At 38.4% G+C, this 13,913-nt stretch overlaps 2 protein-coding genes across 10 annotated transcripts in view; both read right to left on the minus strand.

Moving 5' to 3' along the window:
* The window catches only part of LOC133160591 (intermembrane lipid transfer protein VPS13B-like), a 209,555-nt gene extending 206,563 nt beyond the window's left edge, over nt 1-2,992 (minus strand). For all 7 annotated transcript variants that reach the window (XR_009715930.1, XR_009715931.1, XR_009715932.1 and 4 more), the window contains exons 1-3: nt 2,721-2,992; nt 1,940-2,098; nt 1,232-1,375 (exon numbers count right to left, since the gene is read on the minus strand). Coding sequence is in view for 4 of the 7 variants with exons in the window: in XM_061288378.1 (XP_061144362.1) it covers nt 1,232-1,375; nt 1,940-2,086 (291 nt within the window). In the remaining 3 variants the exon portion in view is untranslated. The remainder of the gene's footprint in view (nt 1-1,231; nt 1,376-1,939; nt 2,099-2,720) is intronic.
* Nucleotides 2,993-5,497: 2,505 nt separating this feature from the next.
* Nucleotides 5,498-12,181, minus strand: osr2 (odd-skipped related transciption factor 2). Of its 3 annotated transcripts, none has more exons than XM_061289682.1 (4): nt 12,062-12,181; nt 6,507-7,202; nt 6,171-6,270; nt 5,498-5,946 (listed from the first exon to the last, which is right to left on the minus strand). In XM_061289682.1, exons 2-4 carry the CDS (start codon nt 7,157-7,159, stop codon nt 5,764-5,766), a joined length of 936 nt encoding a protein of 311 aa, XP_061145666.1. In that variant the 5' UTR covers nt 7,160-7,202; nt 12,062-12,181; the 3' UTR covers nt 5,498-5,763. The 3 variants fall into 3 exon arrangements, with proteins under 3 accessions (XP_061145666.1, XP_061145665.1, XP_061145667.1); XM_061289681.1 differs by lacking the exon at nt 12,062-12,181 and adding an exon at nt 8,633-8,888; XM_061289683.1 differs by lacking the exon at nt 12,062-12,181 and adding an exon at nt 8,633-8,883 and having other exon boundaries at nt 5,498-5,864.
* Nucleotides 12,182-13,913: the final 1,732 nt, after the last annotated feature.

A 13,913-nucleotide genomic window follows, 5' to 3' on the forward strand; every position in this document is an offset into this window, starting at 1 on the left:
GCGCTTGAACTGCCTTCTCCTCCCATATATTTATTTATACAGTAAATTCTGAAACGCATTGTTTTTGCCAGACCTTTTAGCATCTGCCATTGCTTTTCACGTCATATGTTTTGCTCAACAATTGTGATAGTTGTCGACTTTTGATGATGTATAGGTCGGTTGAGAGCCACCTGAGAATCGAGACTGCATCCAGACTACAATCCCGAAGGATGCATATCCTATTTACCGTATTTTCCAGAGTATTAGGCGCACTTAAAGACTTAAAATTAACTAAAAAAAAAACACAGAGCGTCTTATATATGGATCAATTGATGAATTTGTTGATCCATACTGGTTGTACACAGCGCTCTGCCAAAATGTTTCAGTACGTTTTAGTATAACTAGTAAATTACAAGGTCGCATTGCTTCCCAGCATTATGGCAACCGTGGTCAGGGGGCGTCACTGAAAAGCTGTTGTACCCGCGAGGTTCTTTCATTTCAAAATAGGCTGTTCCGTTAATGTTTTCGAGTATGTTTACGGTTCAATATGCAATGGGATCATAAATAAGCAGCACCAATGTGTTAAATCGGTCTTTAGTCGATTCCGATCACTTTTATAGGAGTTTGTGAAATGTGATTGTTTACACTTTGCTGAGGCTCATGGGAGTCTGAGAGCTGAGGCTCATGGGAGTTTGCGGGTGGCTAATGATAGCTGCTATACGCACGAGTTTGATGCAGTATAGCTTCTATTTTATGCCCCTTTTAATTTGGTGCGCCCTATGTATGAAACAATTTCTCAAATAAAAAATTCAATGAGGCTGCGCCTTATAATCCAGTGCGCCTAATGGTGCGAAAAATACGGTACTGTATACCAAAGGGGCCTTGGTCAGATATGAAAAATTATACATTTCACATTGGACTTATTTGTTTACTGTAATTGGGGTCTCTACAAATTTAAGGCAATTTTGCAACCATTTCTTATCTTTTTGAGGCCCCTCATTTAATAAACACAGTATGACCAATAGGAGCGGTTGATATAGGATCAATTGAGAATGTTGAGAGATTTTTAAGATACTTTTTCTTGCATAGCCACCAGGGTGTAAATGTGCATATATACTCTAATAAACCTGTAACAGACAAAACTAGAATACAATATCTTAATTTGGCATATGAAAAAAGCAATTGTCCAAATAAGGCTCAGAATGTGCTGTACATCGAAAGAATAAGAGTCTTGCTCATAATATAAACAAACCTGGTCTCCATCCCTCAGCTTTAGAATGCACTCCATGGTGTTGATCGTGATGACGACAGGCTCAGAGCCCAGTTTGGTCCAGGGAACATGAATACGCAGCTCATGGATATGACCGCTCATGAATGTAAAAGGAAGCTTCAATTCCTATAAAAAACAAATACAGTAGATTTGTAAAAACTAGGGATGGGTGAAATTATCAATTTATTGATACATTTCAATAGTTCCCCTTACAGTTCAATATCAATTCAGAAAATCCACTGAATCGATTCCCCTCCTAGTCAGGGGAGGACACTTTGCGTGTGATTCATGTTGTGTGGACAGATTCAACCAAACAATAACATGGTGACTGAAGCAAACGGTAGCTGCCTGTAGCAAGCGCCTTCTACTTGGCAATTCATTGTTTAGGATCATTTTGGACTACCCTGTAAATTTGCTTGCAAACTGCGGCAAGCCTTGATAACGGCATCGCTGGTTGCATCCATATGCAAGAACCTTTGCCCGTACAGTGTCATGGATCAATTTTGAATCCTAATTTTATATTGTTAGCATTAAAATTTACAAGGATTATTACCAATATTCCTTATGGTGTATTGAATTTACAACACATCTTTATTTTCATTTTAATGAGGTACCTACTAATCCAATACATGTAGCCTTTGGAATGAAAATAGGCTCAAGACAGCAGAAGTCACATACTACAAAAAGTACCTGTTCGAGCACATCCAGCTTCAGGTCTAACTTGCTGAGCACGACATCCCCTCCCCAGAGAGACAGCTGCAGGTCAGATGGCTTCAGATTCTTTATGTATTTGTTCACATAGCTCATCAGGAGCGGTGTGACATAGGACTCCAACATCTTGTCCCTCCTCTGTAAACCAAATGTTAAAGAAAGGACAACACTGTTATTTTAAGCAATGTTACTTTTAAATCTCGTGGGTTTTTATTGCAAAGGCCTGATGATTACTCACCAACTGATACACAAGTCCTTTCTGTTTTAACTACAAACGCCAGCTGATGACAACTACTCACATACACAAAATAGCCATCATGTTTGTATGTAGGTTTTGCTCAATGTCACTGCTGTTCTATCAAGAGAGCCATCTTACTCCGTAAGTGTTATATTATTGTAACAAAACGGTTGCAATATAGGAATTAAATGACATCAAAGTTGCACTTGTGTGTACTGTGTAAACATAAGTGCAGAGAGTTCAGGTGCATGCATGACAGCATGGACAGATCAAGGGCGGAATGTGCAGAGTAGACCCTTTTGCAAAGGTTGGTGTCACTACTTATTTGACCATGTTCAATGCATGAACTCGACAATTTAGTACCAGTGTCAACCTTTTAGCTAAACTGCCTTCACTTTTGCACATGCGACTGGAGTGAAGCAGATACACTGTCATCGAGATCGCGTTTTAAATGTGCACGCAAACACGTGTACAACGGCATTTGTTCCAAAATGGTGCAGTAGGGTTTGACAGAAAACTTACTTTGATGTGATTAGCCTAGCTTTGAACTGTCATCACTGGAAGTGACCAACGCCGCTGATGCAGAGTAGCTACGCTAACCCTTAAAAGAAGTCATCTAAACTTCATTTCGGGTAGGCACGCATTAGAACACAAAAGAATATGCTCTCGCGTGACCCGATCTTGGATTCTCTGATTATTCTATTTGCACTGAGAATTACGATTGCATTGCAATATCAAATGCTAGCTGCAGCTCTCAGACACTCCGGAGTCAACGTCATCAGTAAACACGGTTACGACTTCCGCATGGGTGGTGTTGCCTTTAAGTCTGCTGGTAAAAGTGAGCTTCTAGTTCTATACTCACGAGTGGTGTCGCGGAGTGAGCTGAATACACTGTAGTATTGTATGTGTAATCATGTAGGTCTAATCAATGATTTGGGATTTACAACTGAATATTTTATAATCCACTACAAAAAAAATATTTGGGAAGTCGGGCTTATTTAGCCAAGCAACCGGTTTTGTGCATTTAAATCTAATTGGGTTTTTAAAAGTTTTGCGATAAAATTGAATATTCAAGAAGGGAGGCGTAATCTGACCAAATGGATTCAGATTTAAATTTTACACTTTGGCCTTATTTGAAACATACATCTCCCAAACCAGGGAGGGGAGAAAGGACGTCATGCGCACAAAATATGCGCATGTCCATGCAGCTATATTTCTTAATACTGTATTATTTTTACATGCATAATTGTACCATCATTCATTTCGATGCATTGGTCAGGGTTTTTTTTTTTGTCATTTATGTCTTGCGCACTTTCTTTTCGTGTGTGCATAGTTTCAGATGGTGGATTAATAGATGCAAGTTTAAAGAATGCCAACTAATGGCAGAAACCAAATTTAGAACTATTATTGCTGGCACAACTCCGAATCTGCAGTGATTCTCTATACTTTGAGGTTGTGAATAAGCACTTCCGTTTTACATAAACTGGAAAATGACTGGAGAAAATGAGTCAATATCTCAAATTTAATATTTGTGATTTTATTTTTGTGGCTGGAAGAGGTGGCCATGAAACTATACAGAGCAAGTCTGGAATAGTGGTTATTGCAAATTTACTCCAAACTTAAAGACATGTTCAGTCTCTAGTTTACTTGCATTAATACATCCAGGCAATACTATTATTGTATTCATTTATTTTCATCACAAAACCTTGTGAATCAAGTTTTATTATGGTATTGCCAATGAGCAATTTGAATTACCTGAGAGGTTGTATCAAAATCATGAACTGCTCAAACGGACATCTGTGAAGTTTTGTGAGCTGTCTGAATGACAACTCCATGTTGGCCAACATATTTGAAAATGTCTGATGTTGACCAGGAAGCGTATGCAAAGTCACTGCCATGACAATTAAATGACGTACATATTTAAAATCAACCATTTACTTTTACTATTTTGCTTTCAGGTATTTGTCAATCTTGACCTATGTAGACAAAGGTGATCAACTTGAAACCAGAACGTGATTCATCAAATAATAATACTAACATTATTATCATTATTATTATTATTATTATTATTATTATTATTATTATTATTATTATTATTATTATTATTATTATTATTATTATTATTATTATTATTATTGTTGTTGTTGTTATTTTTTGTTCTTATTATTTCCAGTAAATTTAATTATTTTATCAGAATACCGTTTTTATGTTTGCTCTAAACACGACAGCCAGAAACGCGAGCCCTTCTGCGCATCTAGTTATTATTATTATTATTATTAAACAATAAAAAAGCATATGAAGGTACGGCATTGCTGAAGATTTTACACTTGCTAAATACATACCGACTCGCAGTCAACGTCTAGTGGATTTCCAGTTATGGGCCCTTGTTAATCCGGCCCATCAAAAAATAGATTAAAAACAAAAAAAAAAACTTCTGTCATTATTTTTTTTATTTGTTTGTTGTTGGTGTTTTTGGAGGGTCTATAAAACCGTTAAACGGAAATATAACATTCAAGCAACTGTACACAATTAGATTTTTTTATGTGGCTGTTGTGCATGCACACATCAAGCCTGAAAGTCAATTAAAGAAAGATGCATGGAGGATCTTATAAAGATTATTGTGTTGTGTCGTTTGTCAGATCTGACGGTGTTGAGGGTTAATATTTAAGATCAAAAGCTGGATTCTATTAAACCCATTCTACAACTATATGAACTTTGGCGCACTCACAAGTACCCATGACCTACATGTTTTTTATTAAAATATAAATAAGTTATTTTTATTTTACATGAATTTATCTCCAAAACCTTTGTTTTTTGTTTTCATGCATTAAATGCCGCTCTTGCGGTGTTTTTCAAATTCATTTGACGCAAAAATTGCGGTCACGGTGATGATGTAATTATTTAGTTAATTAAGCTGTCTCCAGCCTGCCCCGTAGTATTAAAAAATATATAATGATCGACTGCTGTATATTGACGCATATGCGTTCCATTACTTGGCAGGTCAGTAACGTGATCATCTGTAATTTCGATAAAAAAATATGATGGCTTGATTATGCCATGTTACACTTCTGTAGTATTAATACTGTCATAACGAGCTGATTTTTCCTCATAAATGAACTAAGGGCTTTTTTTTAGTGCAAATGCCTGTCTGTTGAGCGATATCTGCTTGCTTCTACTCCACCCGCTGTGGAACACTATAAACTCTCTGCGGCGGGAGTTGTAAACATATAGCACCTATAAATTAAAAAAAAAAAAACGTTGGTTCATGTGAGGCATATAAAAATAAAAGCACACAGATATATGCAATGGAAATATTTATTTCTAAAATACAATTCAACATTTTTTTTATAACAACTTTGTCATTTGAATGCCAGAAAATACATTTTTATGTACATGGTCTTGATATTTACATGGTGTTGTCCAACATGCTGCGCAATCGGTTCATGCGCGATTTGCAATATCCGCGTTTGGATCTTGTCTATGCATTGAGAGAAAAAAAATGCTGACTCCTCTTGTCGTGTCCATTTCATCCCCCCCCGTTTATTTTGTTTATTTCTGTCCTGACCTAGAAGTCCTGGTGTGGGCTGTGTGTCAAACTGTGCCGTCGCAAGTCACAGTTGCGCCGAAACACCTTTCCGCAGCGGCAACAGCTGTAGGGCTTGATGTCTGTATGGGTGAGAAGGTGAGTTTTCAGGTTACTTCTTTGATTAAAGGTTCTTCCGCATGTGGGGCATTTGTGGGGAGACTCCTGTTTAGATTTAAAGCAAGCAAAGGATTATTCCTTTCAATTATATCGAACTGTGATCATGAATATCTTTCCATTGTGCTAACTCTTTTGCAACGTTTACATGATTGACCGCAACCGACTTTTTAACATCCCCACGCATGCAGTTGTTCGTGCATCACGTGAATTAGCCTATCATGATCGTAAACTAGCTGCATATAAATATGTTTGTGATATTGCCGTCTCACCTGCATGTGCAAGGTTTTATGGACCGCTAGAGTTCGGGACTGGCAAAATCCCTTCCCGCACTCTTGACATTTGAATGGCTTTTCCTTGGAGTGGATGTATCTGTAAAACAGAAATAATTATACGCGCAAGAAGGCGACATTTTGACCGCACATTCATAAAATTTTAATACAGTGGCCATTCATCATTTGCAAAAAGTCTAAATTGCGGGTGCTTGACGGAGCTTTGGAAACAGCATGCCTTATGTCACAATCTCTGACGTTATGCGTCATGTCATTGTTATTACGGGATAGTAAAGCGGGGGTTATATATGTATACATACGTATATATTAACCTACCTGTGATCTCTGAGGTGGTCCTGTCTTCTGAAAGCCTTGTGGCAAATGTCACAGGTGTAGGGTCGCTCGTCCGTGTGGGTCCTTTCGTGGATGAGGAGGTTGTAGGACTTGGTGAAATGCCTACCGCAGAACTTGCAAATAAATTCCTTTTTAGTCTTGGACGGGAGCCTGCCCCTTGTGGGTTTTCTGTCCGGGGACAGCTTGTTCAGCTCGGTTATGGTTCCCCCGAGTCCCGACGCCAGCTTGGCCAAATCCGCAGCCTTCGGCGGGTCCTCCTGCGTTGCGGCCAGGGCCAGATTGGCAAAGTCGAACCTCGGCCTGTCCTTGCGCAGCGATGGCACGCCGTGCATGACTGAGGCTTGTTTTGGATGGAAGAGCTGCGCGGCGGCGGTGAAGGGCAAAGTCGGGAATGGAATCCTGGGGTCCATCAAGCCCTGGGCGGCTGCCATTTCTGTTATAGTCGATCTCAGTCCTTGGATGTGCGGGTAGCCAAGAGTCCAGTGGTTCATGTGCATGGTGTGCACCGCGCTAAGGCCGTATAGTCCTTGCAGCTGGTCGGCCGGGAACGTGTTGACGGCCTGCAGGAAGGAGTAGTTAGTGAGCTGCAAGGGCGGGTGCAGGGGGATCGGAGCGTGCAGAGCTTTGCTCCCCATTGCGGCTCACACTTGCGGAGCGAGAGGGACACGCCGACAACCCCTTGGAAAAGAGAGAACATGTTCGCTGTTAGTTGTGTGCGCACAACAGACAATTCATGCTTCTGCAAGAGGAGGCATCTTCCTTATTTGGTCCAATCTTACAATGGGAATAAATGGTAAGCAAGCAATATACTTTCCTCCAATGTAACACACCCAAGCGGGAGTCTGAGAAGAGCGCGCGGAGACTTTTCGTAATATTTTCACTTTTATAATAAATGCTCTCAAAAAATTATCACTCTATGAAGTGATTATTATGGAGTTTAACAGAAATGGACATGTAGTCTATGTATTCATTTCTTCGGATAAAGCGCACGCTAAACGCAAGCTGTTTCCCATTTCAATTCATGGGGCCATATGTTAAAATTGAACGTGATTTATTAACATTATTTGAGGACATATGAGCCATGTTGAAACATATTAAAACGTTTGATATAGTTATTATAAAGTGGATAGTCTTGTGTTACATTGCTGAAAAGTACGTCTTGTTTATTTAATTGTTTAATAGTTTTTGGGAGCAACTTATTTCTCCTCCATCGTTTTAACTTCAAGACATTGAGCTATTTTTTCATTAATTTAAAAAAAATAAGACAAATCAAGTGAGCAGCCAACAGTAAATGAACTAAATTGTTTCATTTGTAGTCCATTTCAGCGAGAGCTTGATTACTTCACGATGAAAATCATCCTTAATAGCAGAGAAGCAAAACAAGAAAAATAACCCCATTTTTGCTTGATGAGACTCGTGTTTTGTTTCGAATAATAGTTGTAATCTATTGAAATAAAACGCAAATTAAATTAAATATTCCTACTATGGGAAACAGATAAAACGTTCAACTTGTAAGCACGATGATTACGTGTTCACAAGATGATGATGATGATGATGATGATGAAAAGGCCTGGGTAATTTCACAGATGTTTGAATTCACTTTCACAGAATTGCTCTTTTGGCCTCATCATGGGTCTCCCCGCTCAGACAGGATGGGGTTAAACATAATGTTGCACAGGTGCAGTTTAAGTCACCATACAGGCACTTGTTCCTCTGCCATAGCCTACTCACTACTTTGATCAACAAGTTCTCCCTAACCTTTGGACTGCATTTACACTTGCATGCATGCCCGTGTTCCGTGCGTTAATTTTTCCGGACTCTTAAAAAAGTTTACATTGCGCGTATTTTTTGTGCAGCATTAAAGCAGAAAAAAAAAGAAAAAAAGAGTGAAGTTTCACCCACACGTTGCTGAACAAGGAACGTTAATCACGATCGATTGATTGAGTTTATGCAGTGATGACAAGAGCTGCTGCTCCTGGTCGTGCTGCTGCAGGCTCGCTGCTTAATCGCGCATTCATCAGAAAGTATTTAAAGTGACAGAAAAGTTACAAAACAAGTGCACTTTGAGTGACGCGTGTCAGAATGGAGCCTTCCAAACACATTCTTACCCCAATAAATAGCTGTCAGAATCCTACGGTATGCCAATAATCCACAGTAACTACAGAAGCTGCCGGCTCCAGTACAGCGCCACTAGAAGTTTTCCGAGTTCCAAGTCCATGGAACTTTCACAGCCATGCAGCCAAGTGCGGTGCCTCGGACCTGTGCACACTCATGAAGTGTGATCAGTGGGTCTGGAAGACAGGCAGCAGCACCGTGGGAGTCCCGTTCGCAGCTCAGGCTGCAAGTGTGCGTAATGCGCACCGATTCTTCACTTTTTAGGGCTCCTGCATGGGCTCACTCTGCCCGCCTCCGGCACGCCCCCTCCTTCTCTATCATTAATTCCAATGTTCCTCCTCTGTTTATTTGTGTTTGGATAGCAACTAGAGCCCCGCAGCCGAGAGAAGCACCCTTTTAAGCTCAATTTTACCTCACTTTAATACACCTTATAGACATAGCAGAGAACTCATGCTTTTGAAGACATAACGTACACGAAAGTACACGAGAGTCTGATTGTACCCCGAGTCCACGATACTTGCTTTTGGATATGTGACTACCTTGCAAGATTTTCTTTAAACCATTTACAGTGCATGCTGCAAGCTGAGCACAATAAATCATTTGTGTCATTTGGGTATGAATAAAATATTTCATAGGCTACTGATGAAGCTATTGATATTATTGTATGGAGATATACGTATATTCAAGTGGTAATAATGTGCTTAACGCGATGACATTCGTTATTCATGTAGCTTTTTTTTTACAATACACAAAATGCAATTTATTTGAAATTGAGATGTTTCCTATTTTTGTTATTCACAACGAATACGTAAAAGTATATTATGCACAATTCAATCAATACTAAAATTCATGAGCAAGTGACATGACCAAATATCATTAAGTAGATGTGTACGTCCTGCCAATCCATGAGAAGAATTGTATATCTGTAAGTGCCATTATTCAATATAATATATAATTAATTTCGCTGGTTTGTGTTCGGAAATAGAGTTTATGAAGACGTATAGGAGCATCAAATCAAACGTTGGGGTTTCATACACGGAAAGGGGGATTATGCATATCTTCAAGTAAACTATTTCAACGGTTAAAACTGTTGATTTTAGTTATTTTGCTGATTTAATTTAGATTAAACAATAAAGTTGCAATACATAACACTTAAATATTTAAAATACATGAACACGTAATGATACAATATATAGTTTTATTATTATTATTATTATTATTATTATTATTATTATTATTATTATTATTATTATTATTATTATTATTATTATTATTATTATTATTATTATTATTATTATTATTATTATTATAACCTCTACTGAATATAGCAACAGCATTCAAACTTCCATGTGGTCGTGTAACTGTAAAGGCAGCAGAAGGACTGAATGAAGTTTTGCAGCGGCTCCCTGTGACGCGCAGAAATGTTGGTGCAGTCCACGAGTCTGCAGCGTCACCTATTGATGCATTACCATAACGACAAGGCCTTCTCTACTCATGTGTTTGTCCATTAGGGAAACGTTATGAGCTTGCCAAAACATATATTTTAATCAGAGATTACTGAACTGAATGACATCATGAAATAGTAGTAATAATAAATATTTAAAAATAAAACATCTCAGACCTCGGTCACCGACAAGACTAAAACAGATCATTATAAACTCAGAACTGTTCTTGGACTAAGGAAAATTGAGTTACATGTGAAATGATGAGCACTCTTCACAGAGTAGGAAAATTGTATATCCAACAGTAGCACAACTGAAGAATTCTTTTTTTTTTCTTCAAGCTGCAGAGCATGTGCAACACATTTCTTGCACACAACATGCTTGTGGTTTCCAGTCTCATGTTACTCAGACTTCCATTATCAAATTCAGCTATTTTAGTATAATATACCCCATCCCATTTATTTCTTATAAGTCAATTGTTATGATTTCGGGTTGTTATTTAAAACACAATTAAGCATGTTTGAATGGAATTATAATTTAGTATTATCATCAGTTTGCTTGAAAAACACTGTACTTTCACATTTGAATTTGATGATTGATAATTAAATCCCTCGGTAGGAATGTTGTTTATAGTTTTGAGCTTTTATGTACATACCTTTATGGTATTTGTTATGATTTTGGATTATTATTTAAAATATGATTAAAGATGTTTGAATGCTAAATATAATTTAATATTATCATTCATTTGCTTGAAAAACACAACTTTCACGTTTGAATTTGATGATTGATAATTAAATCCCTCGGTAGCAGTGTTATTCATAGTTTTAAGATTTTATGTTAAACTCATGGACGTACCCTTTTTTCTTCGGAATGTATTTCAAGCCTCATTTATATGATCCCGTGTAAATTTTTGGTCAAGGTTTGCAATTACGCTTGCATCCATTTCAAATAGCAGTGGTAAATTTACAATGGCAGTGTTAACTTTTATGTGGTTTCTTTATTTCCTCTCATATAAAACAGTAACAGTGAATAGTGTAGAAGAGGGGAAATGTTTCTGCTTTTGTTCAAATAATCCATAAAGCTCAAACGATAAATAAGTGATATTGGGTGATGAATTTTGTCTGCCCTTCCTTCTCAGAGTTCTTTTTTTTTCTTGAGACATGCATACAGTCGTTTTATTTCATGTCAGAGAGTTAATGCAATGACCTTTGACACTGGCTTGAGTCTCAGCAACCGCCATCATTCTCTGTGATCATCTGACTCCCAGAGAGCCTTAGTGTTGGAGGCCCGTGCAGCTGCCAAGCCTGTAATGGCCGACACTTTTCTTCTAACAGTGACCATCAAAAAAGAAGGGATATACTAGATTATCAGTAAAGACCTTGAGAGCTCTCACAGGTTTACACAAAAGATTTACTGTACATCCATAATGACATCTAATTATGCATCTTTTTAAAAATGCATATATATGTGTGTATATATATATATATATATATATATATATATATATATATATATATATATATATATATATATATATATATATATATATATATATATATATATAAAGAAAGAAAAAAATAAACAAAAGTGACCATGATTCATTATCAGAAGAGATGTAGGCTAATTTATTAATATATTAATGTCTCGTTACTACTCGTTACTTTCATTCCTGTCACATCATAGGTGTGACCTGCTTTCATTGTATTTTTAAATTGCTATCATAAAACAAGCACTGGTGAGGTTATTGTGCCAAGTAGTATGCACCCAAAATTACATCCCAAAATGTTGCAACAATTCTGTTGCCATTATTGCATCATCCGAACCGCTTCTCCTCACTAGAGTTGCGGGCGTGCTGGAACCTACCTTCACATCCATCTTTTGTTTCTTAAGAGACAAAATGTGTGATACATAGAAGCATGAAAATCTCATAGAAAAATTCCAATCTAAATTTTAATATAAAGACCTCTGCTCTGTACTCACTTGAGGTATCTTTGTCTTCCTTTTTCTATCAAAGACAGAAAAAGTGAAGTTCCCAGCTTTGTTTCTCTATGCTAGTGTCTTCAAGCATGTTGCCTGACAGGATGTCAGGTCCATACTACAAGTGCAGGGGGAGGCAGCGCTGTGTCTCTTGCCTGCCTCCTGCGGTTTCAAAACACCCACATCACCACCTACACATTCCCTCAGCCTGTATGCAGCACAATAGTTCCCTCAAAGACCCCTCTTGTCATTTCCTTTTATATTACATTATACTTCTTTTATATTGCATGATCTCAACTTAACTCAAAACCTGGCTGTAAAATATTTGAAACAGGATTGCAACATGGAGTTGAAAACATGTTGAGGATGTTCAAACATGCAGTGTTGATTACTGTATAATGCAAGATTGCCTCCTGTTGGTAAATAACCAAACTACAACACTGCGAGCTACACCGACCAGTCAAAAATGTATAAATGGTCAGTTTTGAATGACACTGACAGAGGCATTCATCGAACACAATACGGTTGTTGTGTTTCCAGTAGTGTTGACTGGCATGATGGAGAATGTACAATATATATCTTTGGTCTCGTGTTGATCTTTTCTCCATCTGCTGTCCATTGCCACTTTCTTCACTGGTCTCCCGCCATCTGTTAAACAGCACCCAACATCTTTGCGTGACCAAATGCCTTCACTCCTTGCCATGTCATCCGTGCTGCCAGAAAGCATAGCGAAGAAACCCATGATATCGTGCTTGTTCAACCAATAAAACCCACCAGTTAATGCTGCTGAAGCTCAGCACTGAATCCCATTTGTCAGCAAATAGCTTCCCTTGGGCTGTTTGTACTGGCCAGATGCTTCTGTAGTGCTGCCTGCCATTAATATGACATTTATTTTTCTGCTTTCTGGTCCATCTAGTGGCAAGTGGAGTAAATATGTAGTAAACAGATGAAGCAGACGGTGGATGTCTACTGTTGACCATGATTGATTATCAAAAGAGATGTAGGCAAAAGTTCTGAAGTCTGTGCAGTGGTGGTGGAAAGTTTTTTCTATATTATTAATATATTAATGTCTCGTGACATTACTTTAATTCCTGTCACATCATAAGCGTGACCTGCTTTCATTGTATTTTTTCATTGCTATCATAAAACAAGCTCTAGTGAGGTTGTTGTGCAAAGTGCACAAAATTACTTCCCAAAATGTTGCAACAATTCTCTTGCCATTATTGCATCATCCGACTCGCTTCTCCTCACGAGGGTGGCGGGCGTGCTGGAACCTACCTTGGCAGTCATTGGGTAAGTGGTCGCTAGCCAATCACAGGGCACACATAAACAAATAACCATTCACACCCACAATCACACCTACGGACAATTTGGAATCGGTCTACCATGCAGGGGGAGGAAATCTTATTACCTGGAGGGAACCCACGCAGGCATGGGGAGAACATGCAAACTCCACACAGGAAGACCGGGGGAGGAACCCACACCTCTGAACTGTGAGGCGATGTGCTAACCAGTGATCCACCGTGTCAGCCACTACAAACAAATTCATGTTAACATTGTCCAGTCTATATGTTCGATTGTATATTTGGCTATTGTGTTATTACTGATGCAAGGTATCAGGCACAATTCTACTCCTTCTCACTGGTAAACTGATGGACAGTAAAATTCTTGCACCTGTTTCCTGGCCACGCTGAAGTGTTGTTACTGCCATGATGAGAAGACATTAACAAAGTTTCTGCAGCAGACTTGGAGGGATAAATCAACAGAGAGCAAGCATGTCTCATCCAGTCTGTCAGAAATGACATTTTTAAAAGGTCCCAGTGCCCGCTGTATTTAATATTTACCTGGGTGGATG

This window comes from Syngnathus typhle, linkage group LG10 (genome assembly GCF_033458585.1).
Source record: "Syngnathus typhle isolate RoL2023-S1 ecotype Sweden linkage group LG10, RoL_Styp_1.0, whole genome shotgun sequence".
Taxonomy (NCBI): Eukaryota; Metazoa; Chordata; class Actinopteri; order Syngnathiformes; family Syngnathidae; genus Syngnathus; species Syngnathus typhle.